This window comes from Oncorhynchus mykiss, chromosome 17 (genome assembly GCF_057628025.1).
Source record: "Oncorhynchus mykiss isolate SJ-2025 chromosome 17, ASM5762802v1, whole genome shotgun sequence".
Classification (NCBI taxonomy): domain Eukaryota; kingdom Metazoa; phylum Chordata; class Actinopteri; order Salmoniformes; family Salmonidae; genus Oncorhynchus; species Oncorhynchus mykiss.
The window spans coordinates 51,723,656-51,737,003 of record NC_143038.1 but is presented as its reverse complement, the minus strand read 5'-3'; the positions used below and the strand labels follow the sequence as shown (position 1 = coordinate 51,737,003).

Genomic DNA, 13,348 nt, shown 5'->3' with positions numbered 1-13,348 from the left:
CACCTCACGAAATAGATGGCGTCATGAGGGAGGAAAATTATGTGGATATATTGAAGCAACATCTCTAGACATCAGTTAGGAAGATAAAGCTTGCTCGCAAATGGGTCTTCAAAATGGACAATGACCCCAAGCATACTTCCGAAGTTGTGGCAAAATGGTGTAGGGACAACAAAGTCAAGGTATTGGAGTGGCCATCACAAAGCCCTAACCTCAAACCCATAGAAAAATATGTGGGCAGAACTGAAAAAGTGTGTGCGAGCAAGGAGGCCTACAAACTGACTCAGTTACACCAGCTCTGTCAGAAGGAATGGGCCAAAATTCACCCAACTTATTGTGGGAAGCTTGTTGAAGGCTACCCGAAACGTTTGACCCAAGTTAAATAATTTAAATGCAATGCTACCAAATACTAATTGAGTGTATGTAAACTTCTGACCCACTGGGAATGTGATGAAAGAAATAAAAGCTGAAATAAATCACTCTTCTATTATCCTGACATTTCACATTCTTAAAATAAAGTGATCCTAACTGACCTAAGACAGGGAATTTTTAGGATTAAATATCAGGAATTGTGAAAAACTGAGTTTAAATGATTTGGCTAAGGTGTATGTAAACTTCCAACTTCAACTGCAGATATTCCATTCAAAATCTGCTGTTTCCAGCTACAATAGTCATTTACAACATTAACAATGTCTATACTGTATTTCTGATCAATTTGATGTTGTTTTAAAATTGACATTTTTTTTTGTTGCTTTTCTTTCAAAACAAGTACATTTCTAAGTGACCTCAAAGCTTTGAACGGTAGTGTACATTTTAGAATATTCGCCTGCAAATCTGTCGCCACTGGATGGAAACCTAGCTACTGAAACAAATATCTAGCGAGATACATTTCTCAGTAGTTCTGTGCCAATTTATGAAATTCATTTCCTAATTTAATCTGGCCTTTGTGTCAAGGCACTGATCTATTTTAAGTCCTCCCTTACCAAGTCTTTCATCATGCTACAATATTTAAGCCCATTCACCCAGTTAAACCCCTTGAGCCATAGTGCAGCCATCTGTCAGTACCTTTGCATTGGCAGTTTTGTTGAGGTAATAATCCCGAGAGGGGAGCCCCAGCCCAGATTGATCCACCTGTACAGTAGGTAAGAGTAACAGTGCATGACTACCAGCTCACACCCCATTGAAACATTTCAGTGCTCTGAGCAAAGTGAGCCTGAGTCTCCACTGTAGCTTTGACGGTGTAGTATTGCAGGGTCTACAGTATACTGCAGCTTCGATTAACCATACAATTTCTAACATCCCCTTTAAAAGAAAGAGCAGGTAAATGTGCATGTAAATCCTCTCTGAATAGATCTGGGGATAAGTTATGTTTGATGAATGTTCTACCAAATGTAAAGAGGAATGTAAATCAACTGCTAAATAAGTGAGGAGCCACTGTCTGGGACTGGAGCCACTGGGGTGACTGGAGCCACTGGGGTGACTGGAGCCACTGGGGTGACTGGAGCCACTGGGGTGACTGGAGCCACTGGGGTGACTGGAGCCACTGGGGTGACTGGAGCCACTGGGGTGACTGGAGCCACTGGGGTGACTGGAGCCACTGGGGTGACTGGAGCCACTGGGGTGACTGGAGCCACTGGGGTGACTGGCTATCCTCTCACCTGAATAATATTGTGGTTGGAGCACTTGGAGTCTGTACTGACAAACACAGTGAAGAAAGGGGAGCAATGGTAGTTGGCTGACACTGTGCGTAGAACCTCCTGGAAATTGTTCTTGTCCCAGGAGCCAGTTAGGGCCCATCCTCCTGTCTGTAAAATAAAATGTATGATCTCCTTCAGAGATCAGCTCACTTAAAACCTGAGAGTTCCTTAATATCAGGGCAATGGATACATCAAGGATTAATTTAAAAATAAATAAAAAAACACAAAAAAAAATTGGTTAACTATTTACATTAACTATGGCAAAGAATACGTTAGCACATCAAATGTGACATTATAGCTACATTGGGCCATGTCAGACGACTGGATGAGGATGCGTCGAGGAGTGAACTCACCTGATTGATAAGCTCCTGTAGAGGCTGAGCTCCTAACTCCTCGATCTTAGTCTCATTCATACATGCCTTGTAATACATCTGGGCATTCTCCTCAGCCTTGCTCAGCCCCTTCATGGTGGTGTTCTCTGCCATATACAACATTTTACAGTTAAGATAAGTTTGGATAAAACCTATCTTACAATGAAAGGAGAACTGTTATAGGCTTTCGTTTTTCCATTTATGTTTTGAGGTTGGACTTTAGACCGTAGAGCTCGTTATCACGTAGGGCACACCGATTGGCGTCACCTTGTTATAGTCAGTATATGTTACACCTGTGCTGGTTGCCATCTCGTTAGTGGGAAGGTGTTTCACCTGTGCAGGCCCAGGTGCTATATCAGAGTGGCTGGCCCAGTGCTCCATTTGTCTAGAGAGATGTGGATGGTTAACAGCTTAAGTTGGAGCGTCCTATTTTGATATCTAGCCAATCCTTTATTGGATCTTCCCTGTTCGCTTTCGGTCTTTAAGTTTAGTATGTTTGTTAGCCTCTTCTTGGGCAAATGTAGTGGGCACTCATGGTGAGTGAATTTTAGGTTCCAGCTGTTGTTACTAGTCAACTTTCAGTAGACACCCCCGTAAGTGTCTCTCAGAACCCCACTGGTTTTGTTTTGGTTGTTGGTTAGTGACTCTGTTAGTTCACCCTTCTGTTTGAGCAAAATGTTTGGTTTTCTTGCTGGGGAATGTAACTATAACACACATGTAGAAAGAACAGTGAGGCAATAGAGCGAGGCAAGTAGAAAGGATAGGACAGGCAGAACAGTGACCATACTAGCAGGATAGTTCATATCTCCAGTCATCTTTGCTTGTAGTGAAGTTGTTTCCATAAGTGGATAAATTGGTGTAATTTAGCATGTATGGTAAAACCTTGAGCAATCTTGTCCCATTCAAATTAGCTAGAAAAAGGTGAATGACTATTTGTTTTGTGTGACTACAGTGCCAACAAAAACCGACGCGTTCTAATTGAGATCGATGTCAAAGTGGACAACCCGTCCACCTGGCTTCGGTTGGGTCATTATAATTCAAAACAATGCATTCTAAGATAAATCACACGCCTCGCATGGTGAGTTTAGGTCATAGCTGTTTGAATGTATTTCTCTAGGTTGGTGAGGGGGGGCAGCTAAGGACTCCCCATCCCCTAAGGAGGAATCTTACCTAGCAGGTGCTTCATGATGGCCATGTTGCGCTCCCATAGGTTGCTGAAGGGACCCCATCGGGACTTTCCCTCAGGGAGGGGGTTGTTCCGTACCCATCCCCCACAGGCAAAGCTGTAGAAGTCGTGGCAGGGGTCCACAGAACGGTCCAGGGCTCCAATCACAGCACTAGCCACAATAATGCATGGTTCTGTCCGACACACACCTGGGTGAGCTGCCAACGGAGTGGGACAAGCAGCTAAACATACTGTATCAAATATATTTTAGACACTGCTACTTTAGCCTCAACAGTTAGACATCACTATCGCTTTGATTAAACAACTCGTAAACTTTTTCAGGACCCGTTCTTTCAAAGATCATTTGTAAAAATCCACCAATCTTAATTGTAAAGGGTTTAAACACTGTTTCCCATGCTTGTTCAATGAACCATAAACAATTAATGAACATGCAGCTGTGGAATGGTCATTAAGACACCAATGGCTTATAGAAAGTTGCCAATTAATGTCACAGTTATGAAAACTTAGGACACTAAAGGAGGCCTTTCTACTGACTCTGAAAAACACAAAAAGAAAGATGCCCAGGGTCCCTGCTCATCTGCGTGAACGTGCCTTAGGCATGCTGCAAGGAGGCATGACGACTGCAGATGTGGCCAGGGCGATACATTGCAATGTCTGTACTGTGAGATGCCTAAGACAGCTACAGGGAGACGGGATGGACAGCTGATCGTCCTCCCGGATCTCAATCCCATTTAGCACATCTGGGACCTGTTGGATTGGAGGGTGAGGGCTAGGGCCATTCCCCCCAGAAATGTCTGGGAACTTGCAGGTGCCTTGAGTGGGGTAACATCTCACAGCAAGAACTAGCAAATCTGGTGCATTCCATGAGGAGGAGATGCACTGCAGTACTTAATGCAGCTGGTGGCCACACCAGATACTGACTGTTACTTTTGATTTTGACCCCCCTCCTTTGTTCAGGGACACATTATTCCATTTCTGTTAGTCACATGTCTGTGGAATCTTGTCAGTTGTTACATCTTGTTATATTCATACAAATATTTACACATGTTAAGTTTGCCGAAAATAAATGCAGTTGACGGTGAGAGGACGTTTCTTTTTTTGCTGAGTTTATATTTAAGGGCCCTTAAATAAATCCTCTAAAATATATGAGATCAAAAAACGCACATGGGTGTTTTCAGACCATCTGGAAACCATTGTTTTCTACAGGTAACTGCCAAAACATATAACCTCAGAAAAAATAACTTCTCTATCTAAGCTCTAGAAATTAACAGTGAAAAATAGATAGATGGAGCTTCTATAGAGGAGAGAAGGGCTGCTCCTCGAGAGGTAGTGTCACAGACGAGGTCAGTCAGTCATTGTCCCAATTTATACAACGGGTAGGTCTAATGCTGATTGGTTAAAACCGAATTCCAGCATGTATCTATTCCACTAATTATCACATACATCTATGACATAGAAATTCCCAGGGGTGCAACTTTGGCTTTAGAAGTGGGGGGACATACTGTGTATATACAGTTGAAGTCAGAAGTTTACATACACTTTTGGAGTCATTAAAACTCGTTTTGCCACCACTCCACAAATGTCTTGTTAACAAACTACAGTTTTGGCAAGTCGGTTGGACATCTACTTTGTGCATGACACAAGTCATTTTTATAACAATTGTTTACAGACAGATTACTTCACTTAATCACAATTCCAGTGGGTCAGAAGTTTACATACACTAAGTTGACTGTGCCTTTAAACAACTTGAAAAATTCCAGGAAATTATGTCATGGCTTTAGAAGCTTCTGTTAGGCAAATTGATATAATTTTAGTCAATTGGAGGTGTACCTGTGGATGTATTTCAAGGCCTACCTTCAAACTCAGTGCCTCTTTGCTTGACATCCTGGTAAAATCAAAAGTATTTGCAATCTGAGCTGCAGTTAAATGCAAATTAATTACTTAAAAATCATAATGTGATTTTCTGGATTTTTGTTTTAGATTCCGTCTCTCACAGTTGAAGTATACCTATGATAAAAATTACAGACCTCTACATGCTTTGTAAGTAGGAAAACCTGCAAAATCAGCAGTGTATCAAATACTTGTTCTCCCCACTGTGTGTGTGTGTGTATATATATATATATATATATATATACACACACACACACACACACACACATACACACACCAGATAAGTTCATTAGAGTTAACTGCAGCTCAGATTGCAGCCCAAATAAATGCTTCACACAGTTCAAGTAACAGACACATCTCAACATCAACTGTTCAGAGGAGACTTCGTGAATCAGGCCTTCATGGTCGAATTGTTGCAAAGAAGCCACTACTAAAGGACACCAATAATAAGAAGAGACTTGCTTGTGCCAAGAAACATGAGCAATGGACATTAGACTGGTGGAAATCTGTCTTTTGGTATGATGAGTCCAAATGAGAGATTTTTGGTTCTAACCGCTGTGTGAGATGCAGACTAGATGAACGGATGATCTCTGCATGTGTGGTTCCTACCGTGAAGCATGGAGGTGTGATGGTGTGGGGGTGCTTTGCTGTTGAAACTGTCTGTGATTTATTTAGAATTCAAGGCAAACTTAAACAGCATGGCTACCACAGCATTCTGCAGCGACACGCCATCCCATCTGATTTGCGCATAGTTGGACTATCATTTGTTTTTCAACAGGACAATGACCCAACACACCTTCAGGCTGTGTAAGGGCTATTTGACCAGGAAGGAGAGTGATGGAGTGCTGCATCAGATGACCTGACCTCCACAAATCACCCAACCTCCACCCAATTGAGATGGTTTGGGATGAGTTGGACCGCAGAGTGAAGGAAAAGAAGCCAACAAGTGCTCAGCATATGTGGGAACTCTTTCAAAACTGTTGGAAAATAATTCCAGGTGAAGCTGGCTGAGAGAATGCCAAGAGTGTAAAAAGCTGTCATCAAGGCGAAGGGTGGCTACTTTGAAGAATCTCAAATATATTTTGATTTGTTTAACACTTTTTTAGTTACTACATGTGTTATTTCGTAGTTTTGATGTCTTCACTCATATTCTATAATGTAGAAAGTAGGTGTGTCCAAACTTTTGACTTGTACTGTATACAAATAACTATCAATAGAAAACAGGTAAAATGAAACAATGTGCAGCTAGTTTGCTGTCTTTCCAGCTTCAGTTTGTAGTGATTGTGTTAGCTGTGTTGTTGTCTAGCTCCTCTGAACAACAGTGTCCTGCCGAGAGAGCACAATTTCTACGCCAGGCAAAATCACGCATCATTAGCTCATTGTTATGGATGTATCCAAATAAATGTCACTAGTAAACATCTTAAACAAACACAAATGCAGCTACATTGTTGTTATTCTGGCTGCAATGTTTGAAGTTAGATGTAGTTGGCAATCTACTAAGCAAGGGACAAGAACATTGCCAGCCAGTATTGCAGTGGAACATTTAGAACGAACGACTGGGTTGCATCCATAGATACAGAACAAAAAGACTGAACGATTGGGTCGCATCTCTCTGGCAACTGAACCGATAGAATGAATGACCAGCCGGCTAGGGAAGCAACCCTAGGTTTGTGTCGGGACTACAGTGCCTTGCGAAAGTATTCGGCCCCCTTGAACTTTGCGACCTTTTGCCACATTTCAGGCTTCAAACATAAATATATAAAACTGTATTTGTTTGTGAAGAATCAACAACAAGTGGGACACAATCATGAAGTGGAACGACATTTACTGGATATTTCAAACTTTTTTAACAAATCAAAAACTGAAAAATTGGGCGTGCAAAATTATTCAGCCCCTTTACTTTCAGTGCAGCAAACTCTCTCCAGAAGTTAAGTGAGGATCTCTGAATGATCCAATGTTGACCTAAATGACTAATGATGATAAATACAATCCACCTGTGTGTGATCAGGTCTCCGTATAAATGCACCTGCACTGTGATAGTCTCAGAGGTCCGTTAAAAGCGCAGAGAGCATCATGAAGAACAAGGAACACACCAGGCAGGTCCGAGATACTGTTGTGAAGAAGTTTAAAGCCGGATTTGGATACAAAAAGATTTCCCAAGCTTTAAACATCCCAAGGAGCACTGTGCAAGCGATAATAAATGTCGTTCCACTTCATGATTGTGTCCCACTTGTTGTTGATTCTTCACAAAAAAATACAGTTTTATATCTTTATGTTTGAAGCCTGAAATGTGTCAAAAGGTCGCAAAGTTCAAGGGGGCCGAATACTTTCGCAAGGCACTGTATATCTTGTGGAACGATTAAATAGTATGAATACATTTATCAAAATAACATTAATGAAAATATGTAAATCATTATTTGAATATGTTGGTAGCTAGTTGTATAAAAGTGATATTGTCCTCGAAGCCAGTGTTTGGAGGATAAATTGGCACGGTTTGCCGGCCCTCAACATTTTTATTTATTTATTTCACCTTTATTTAACCAGGTAGGCAAGTTGAGAACAAGTTCTCATTTACAATTGCGACCTGGCCAAGATAAAGCAAAGCAGTTCGACACATACAACGACACAGAGTTACACATGGAGTAAAACAAACATACAGTCAATAATGCAGTATAAATAAGTCTATATACAATGCATTTAGTTTTACTTGTATTTAAGAGCAATTTGAGGCCAAGGAAGGAGAGTTGTATAGCATTGAAGCTTGCCTGGAGGGTTGTTAACACAGTGTCCAAAGAAGGGCCAGAAGTATACAGAATGGTGTCGTCTGCGTAGAGGTGGATCAGAGATTCACCAGCAGCAAGAGCGACATCATTGATGTATACAGAGAAGAGAGTCGGCCCAATAATTGAACCCTGTGGCACCCCCATAAGAGACTGCCAGAGGTCCGGACAGCAGACCCCCCGATTTGACACACTGAACTCTATCAGAGAAGTAGTTGGTGAACCAGGCGAGGCAATCATTTGAGAAACCAAGGCTGTCGAGTCTGCCGATGAGGATGTGGTGATTGACAGAGTCGAAAGCCTTGGCCAGATCAATGAATACGGCTGCACAGTAATGTTCCTTATCGATGGCGGTTAAGATATCGTTTAGGACCTTGAGCGTGGCTGAGGTGCACCCATGACCAGCTCTGAAACCAGATTGCATAGCAGAGAAGGTATGGTGAGATTCAAAATGGTCGGTAATTTGTTTGTGGACTTGGCTTTCGAAGTCCTTAGAAAGGCAGGGTAGGATAGATATAGGTCTGTAGCAGTTTGAGTCAAGAGTGTCCCCCCCCCCTTTGAAGAAGGGGATGACCGCAGCTGCTTTCCAATCTTTGGGAATCTCAGACGACACGAAAGAGAGGTTGAACAGGCTAGTAATAGGGGTGGCAACAATTTTGGCAGATCATTTTAGAAAGAAAGGGTCCAGATTGTCTAGCCGGCTGATTTGTAGGGGTCCAGATTTTGCAGCTCTTTCAGAACATCAGCTGACTAGATTTGGGAGAAGGAGAAATGGGGAAGGCTTGGGTGAGTTGCTGTGGGGGGTGCTGTGCTGTTGACCGGGGTAGGAGTAGCCAGGTGGAAAGCATGGCCAGCCGTAGAAAAATGCTTATTGAAATTCTCAATTATAGTGGATTTATCAGTGGTGACAGTGTTTCCTATCTTCAGTGCAGTGGGCAGCTGGGAGGAGGTGTTCTTATTCTCCATGGACTACAGTGTCCCAGAACGTTTTTGAGTTTGTGTTGCAGGAAGCAAATTTCTGCTTGAAAAAGCTAGCCTTGGCTTTTCTAACTGCCTGTGTATAATGGTTTCTAGCTTCCCTGAACAGCTGCATATCACGGGGGCTGTTCGATGCTGATGCAGAACACCATAGGATGTTTTTGTGTTGGTTAAGGGCAGTCAGGTCTGGGGAGAACCAAGGGCTACATCTGTTCCTGGTTCTACATTTCTTGAATGGGGCATGCTTATTTAAGATGGTTAGGAAGGCATTAAAAAAAATAACCAGGCATCCTCTACGATCAATATCGTTCCAGGATACCCCGGCCAGGTCGATTAGAAAGGCCTGCTCGCTGAAGTGTTTCAGGGAGCGTTTGACAGTGATGAGTGGAGGTCGTTTGACCGCTGACCCATTACGGATGCAGGCAATGAGGCAGTGATCGCTGAGATCTTGGTTGAAGACAGCAGAGGTGTATTTAGAGGGCAAGTTGGTTAGGATGATATCTATGAGGGTGCCCGTGTTTAAGGTTTTGGGGAGGTACCTGGTAGGTTCATTGATAATTTGTGTGAGATTGAGGGCATCAAGCTTAGATTGTAGGATGGCTGGGGTGTTAAACATGTTCCAGTTTAGGTCGCCTAGCAGCACGAGCTCTGAAGACAGATGGGGGGCAATCAGTTCACATATGGTGTCCAGAGCACAACTGGGGGCAGAGGGTGGTCTATAGCAGGCGGAAACGGTGAGAGACTTGTTTTTAGAGAGGTGGATTTTTAAAAGTAGAAGTTCAAATTGTTTGGGTACAGACCTGGATAGTAGGACAGAACTCTGCAGGCTATCTTTGCAGTAGATTGCAACACCGCCCCCTTTGGCAGTTCTATCTTGTCTGAAAATGTTGTAGTTTGGGATGAACATTTCAGAATTTTTGGTGGTCTTCCTAAGCCAGGATTCAGACACAGCTAGAACATCCGGGTTAGCAGAGTGTGCTAAAGCAGTGAGTAAAACAAACTTAGGGAGGAGGCTTCTAATGTTAACATGCATGAAACCAAGGCTATTACGGTTACAGAAGTCATCAAAAGAGAGCGCCTGGGGAATAGGAGTAGAGCTAGGCACTGCAGGGCACTGGATTCACCTCTACGTCTAGAACGTCTGGAACAGAGAGTAAAAGGAGGTTTCTGGGGGCAATAAAATAGCTTCAAGGTATAATGTACAGACAAAGGTATGGTAGGATGTGAATACAGTGGAGGTAAACCTAGGTATTGAGTGATGATGAGAGAGATATTGTCTCTAGAAACATTATTGAAACCAGGAGATGTCATCGCATGTGTGGGTGGTGGAACTAATAGGTTGGATAAGGTATAGTGAGCAGGACTAGAGGCTCTACAGTGAAATAAGCCAATAAACACTAACCAGAACAGCAATGGACAAGGCATATTGACATTAAGGAGAGGCACAGCCCTAACACCCGTGCCAATATCTTCCACACCAGCTTCTTTGGCATTATCACTTAATTATACCCATTCCAACAGCTGTTCCTATTCTTGCCCCTGGCATCTACAGTGGATTCAGAAAGTATTCAGACCCCTTGAATTTTCAATATTTTGATATGCTACAGCCTAATTCTAAAATGTATTCAATTGTTTTTTTCACCTCATCAATCTTGACACAATACCCCATAATGACAAAGCAAAAACATATATATATTTTTTTGCAAATTTATAAAATAAACATTTAAACTAATCACATTTACATAATTATTCAGACCCTTTACTCAGTACTTTGTTGAAGCACCTTTGGCAGCGATTACAGCCTCGAGTCTTCTTGGGTATGACACTACAAGCTTGGCATACCTGTATTTGGGGAGTTTCTCCCATTCGTCTCTGCAGATCCTCTCAAGCTCTGTCAGGTTGGATGAGCAGCGTGGCTGCACAGCTATTTTCAGGTCTCTCCAGAGATGTTAAATTGGGTTCAAGTCCGGGCTCTGGCTGGGCCACTCAAGGACATTCAGAGACTTGTCCTGAAGCCACACCTGCGTTGTCTTGGTTGTATGCTTAGGTTGTTGTCCTGTTGGAAGGTGAACCTTCGCCTCAGTCTGAGGTCCTGAGCGCTCTGGAGCAGGTTTTCATCAAGTATCTCTCTGTACTTTGCTCCGTTCATCTTACCCTCAATCCTGACTAGTCTCCCAGTCCCTGGGAAAAACATCCCCACAGCATGATGCTGCCACCACCATGCTTCACCGTAGGGTTGGTGCCAGGTCTCCTCCGGATGTGACGCTTGGCATTCAGGCCAAAGAGTTCAATCTTGGTTTCATCAGACCAGAGAATCTTGTTTCTCATGGTCAGAGTCCTTTAGGTGCCTTTTGGCAAACTCCAAGCAGACTGTCATGTGCCTTTTACTGAGGAGTGGCTTCCGTCTGGCCACTACCATAAAGGCCTGATTGGTAGAGTGCTTCAGAGATGGTTGTCCTTCTGGAAGTTTCTCCCATCTCCACAGAGGAGCTCTGTCAGAGTGACCATCGGGTTCTAGGTCACCTCCCTGACCAAGGCCCTTCCAAACTTCTTCCATTTGAGAATGATGGAGGCCACTGTGTTCTTGGGGACCTTCAATGCTGCAGACATTTTTTGGTACCCTTCCCCAGATCTGTGCCTTGACACAATCCTGTCTCAGAGCTCTATGGCCAATTCCTTTGACCTCATGGCTTGGTTTTTGCTCTGACATGCACTGTCAACTGTGGGACCTTATATAGACAGGTGTGTGCCTTTCCAAATCATGTCCAATCAATTTAATTTACCACAGGTGGATTCCAATCAAGTTGTAGAAGCATCAAGGATGATCAATGGAAACAGGGTGCACCTGAGCTCAATTTCGAGTCTCATAGCAAAGGGTCCGAATACTTATGTAAATAAGGTATCTGGTTTTTATTTCTAATACATTTGCAAACATTTCTACAAACGTGTTTTCGCTTTGTCTTCATGGGATTGATGAGATTGATGAGGATGTTTTAAATTTAATATATTTTAGAATAAGGCTGCAACGTGGATAACAGTATTTTGTTAGAAAGTGCTCTGGAATTTGGGACTAGTTGCAAAAGCTTAGGGACAGCCCACGGCATTTGGCAACTCCCTACGTGTTCTTCGGGAAAGGATGTGGAAAACATGTTTATATTTTTAGAGGCATAATAATTCAGAACCCAAAATCCAATTCATCCATTCTGTCTCATGTCTATGTTTAAGGCTGTTTATTTCGGACAATAAGTTTTATGTTTTTTAATCAACGATTAAAATCATAGCTGAATAAAAGGATTGGAAAGGTGAATGGTCTAGTAAAAGCACATTCTTGTGCCGGTTCTTATAACAGATGACGGTAATTTGTCATGTGGGCTGATTGGTGGTTGAATATGAGCAAGTGGCATTTGGTTCCCTTTTCAAAATACAAGGAAATTAATACTGAGCTGAGAAAATACAGACGGTACAGTAAAAATGTGTACCTACGAAAATGTTGGCAGATTATATGAACACAAAAGAGCAATCATAGGTTGTTTGATCAACTCTTCTCAGGATTATTTACCTGAACCAGGCTTAATAATCTTAGCCACTCACTCTCTTTGTAGAAGATCCCAACAGTGATGAGAGAGAAGAACAAGGCAACAGACAATGCACACACTAGGACCAACAGCCTCCGTTCAGTGTATGTCTTCTCAGCCCAACACCTGGGACCAGGACCATGTCGCAGTGTCACCTGTACACACACACACACACACACACACACACACACACCACACACACCACACACACAGTAATGAGCACAGGGCACCACAGTGTCATCTCCATAGTTACACATACACTGGTTATGTGTGTAAAGGTTACAAAGATTGGTACACAAGTCACCCTTAACCACAGTACTCAGGCAAACAAACCACTATGTTCTATGATCCGATGATGAATGGTATCCGCTATCTGGTCAGAGATGATACACTCAATACCACAGAGGCACTAGTACTGTGTGAATGTTCTGGTTATGGGTGAAATGGTTTTATTAACAGCATGGCTTTATTAACAGATTATATACACCATATCACCTTTCAACACCCCTCTATATAAAGGTAATGTATTCATATTTTGTCCATCATTTTCTAGTTCTTCAGAAGGTATCATTAAAATAAATTGTGCCACTGCCCCAGATAAGGGGAAGGCAGAGCACTTTCCAAAATGGATGAACTAGGACATTGTCATGTTTTTTTTAACTGAAATAGCCAGCAGTCGTAAAAATAAAAACACAGGCCCCACAAAAAACATGTCATTATTATCCAGGGGAAATTGTGAAAACGATTTTGCCTCGATTTTCAGCTTGGTCATTAATAAATGCAGCAGCCATGATTGAATCCAAACAAGAGTGGTCTGGGGGGGATGGTTTAATGTGTGTCTCTTGTGTGTGTGTGTTTGTATGTGTCAAGCGTT

The 13,348-nt window shown here is 42.5% G+C and overlaps 1 protein-coding gene across 15 annotated transcripts in view; it reads right to left on the bottom strand.

Annotated features, from left to right (window-relative positions):
* Positions 1–13,348, bottom strand: part of LOC110494448 (endothelin-converting enzyme 1) — a 42,180-nt gene that overhangs the window by 8,196 nt on the left and 20,636 nt on the right. For 5 of the 15 annotated variants that reach the window (XR_016488012.1, XR_016488009.1, XR_016488011.1 and 2 more), the window contains 5 exons: positions 12,491–12,629; positions 3,236–3,448; positions 2,048–2,172; positions 1,656–1,802; positions 1,063–1,128 (listed from right to left, as the gene is read on the bottom strand). Coding sequence is in view for 9 of the 15 variants with exons in the window: in XM_090205915.1 (XP_090062041.1) it covers positions 1,063–1,128; positions 1,656–1,802; positions 2,048–2,172; positions 3,236–3,448; positions 12,491–12,629 (690 nt within the window). In the remaining 6 variants the exon portion in view is untranslated. Of the gene's footprint in view, positions 1–1,062; positions 1,129–1,655; positions 1,827–2,047; positions 2,173–3,235; positions 3,449–12,490; positions 12,630–13,348 lie in introns of all 15 variants that reach the window. The other 10 variants (XR_016488010.1, XR_005037056.2, XM_021569493.3 and 7 more) reach the window with 3 other exon arrangements.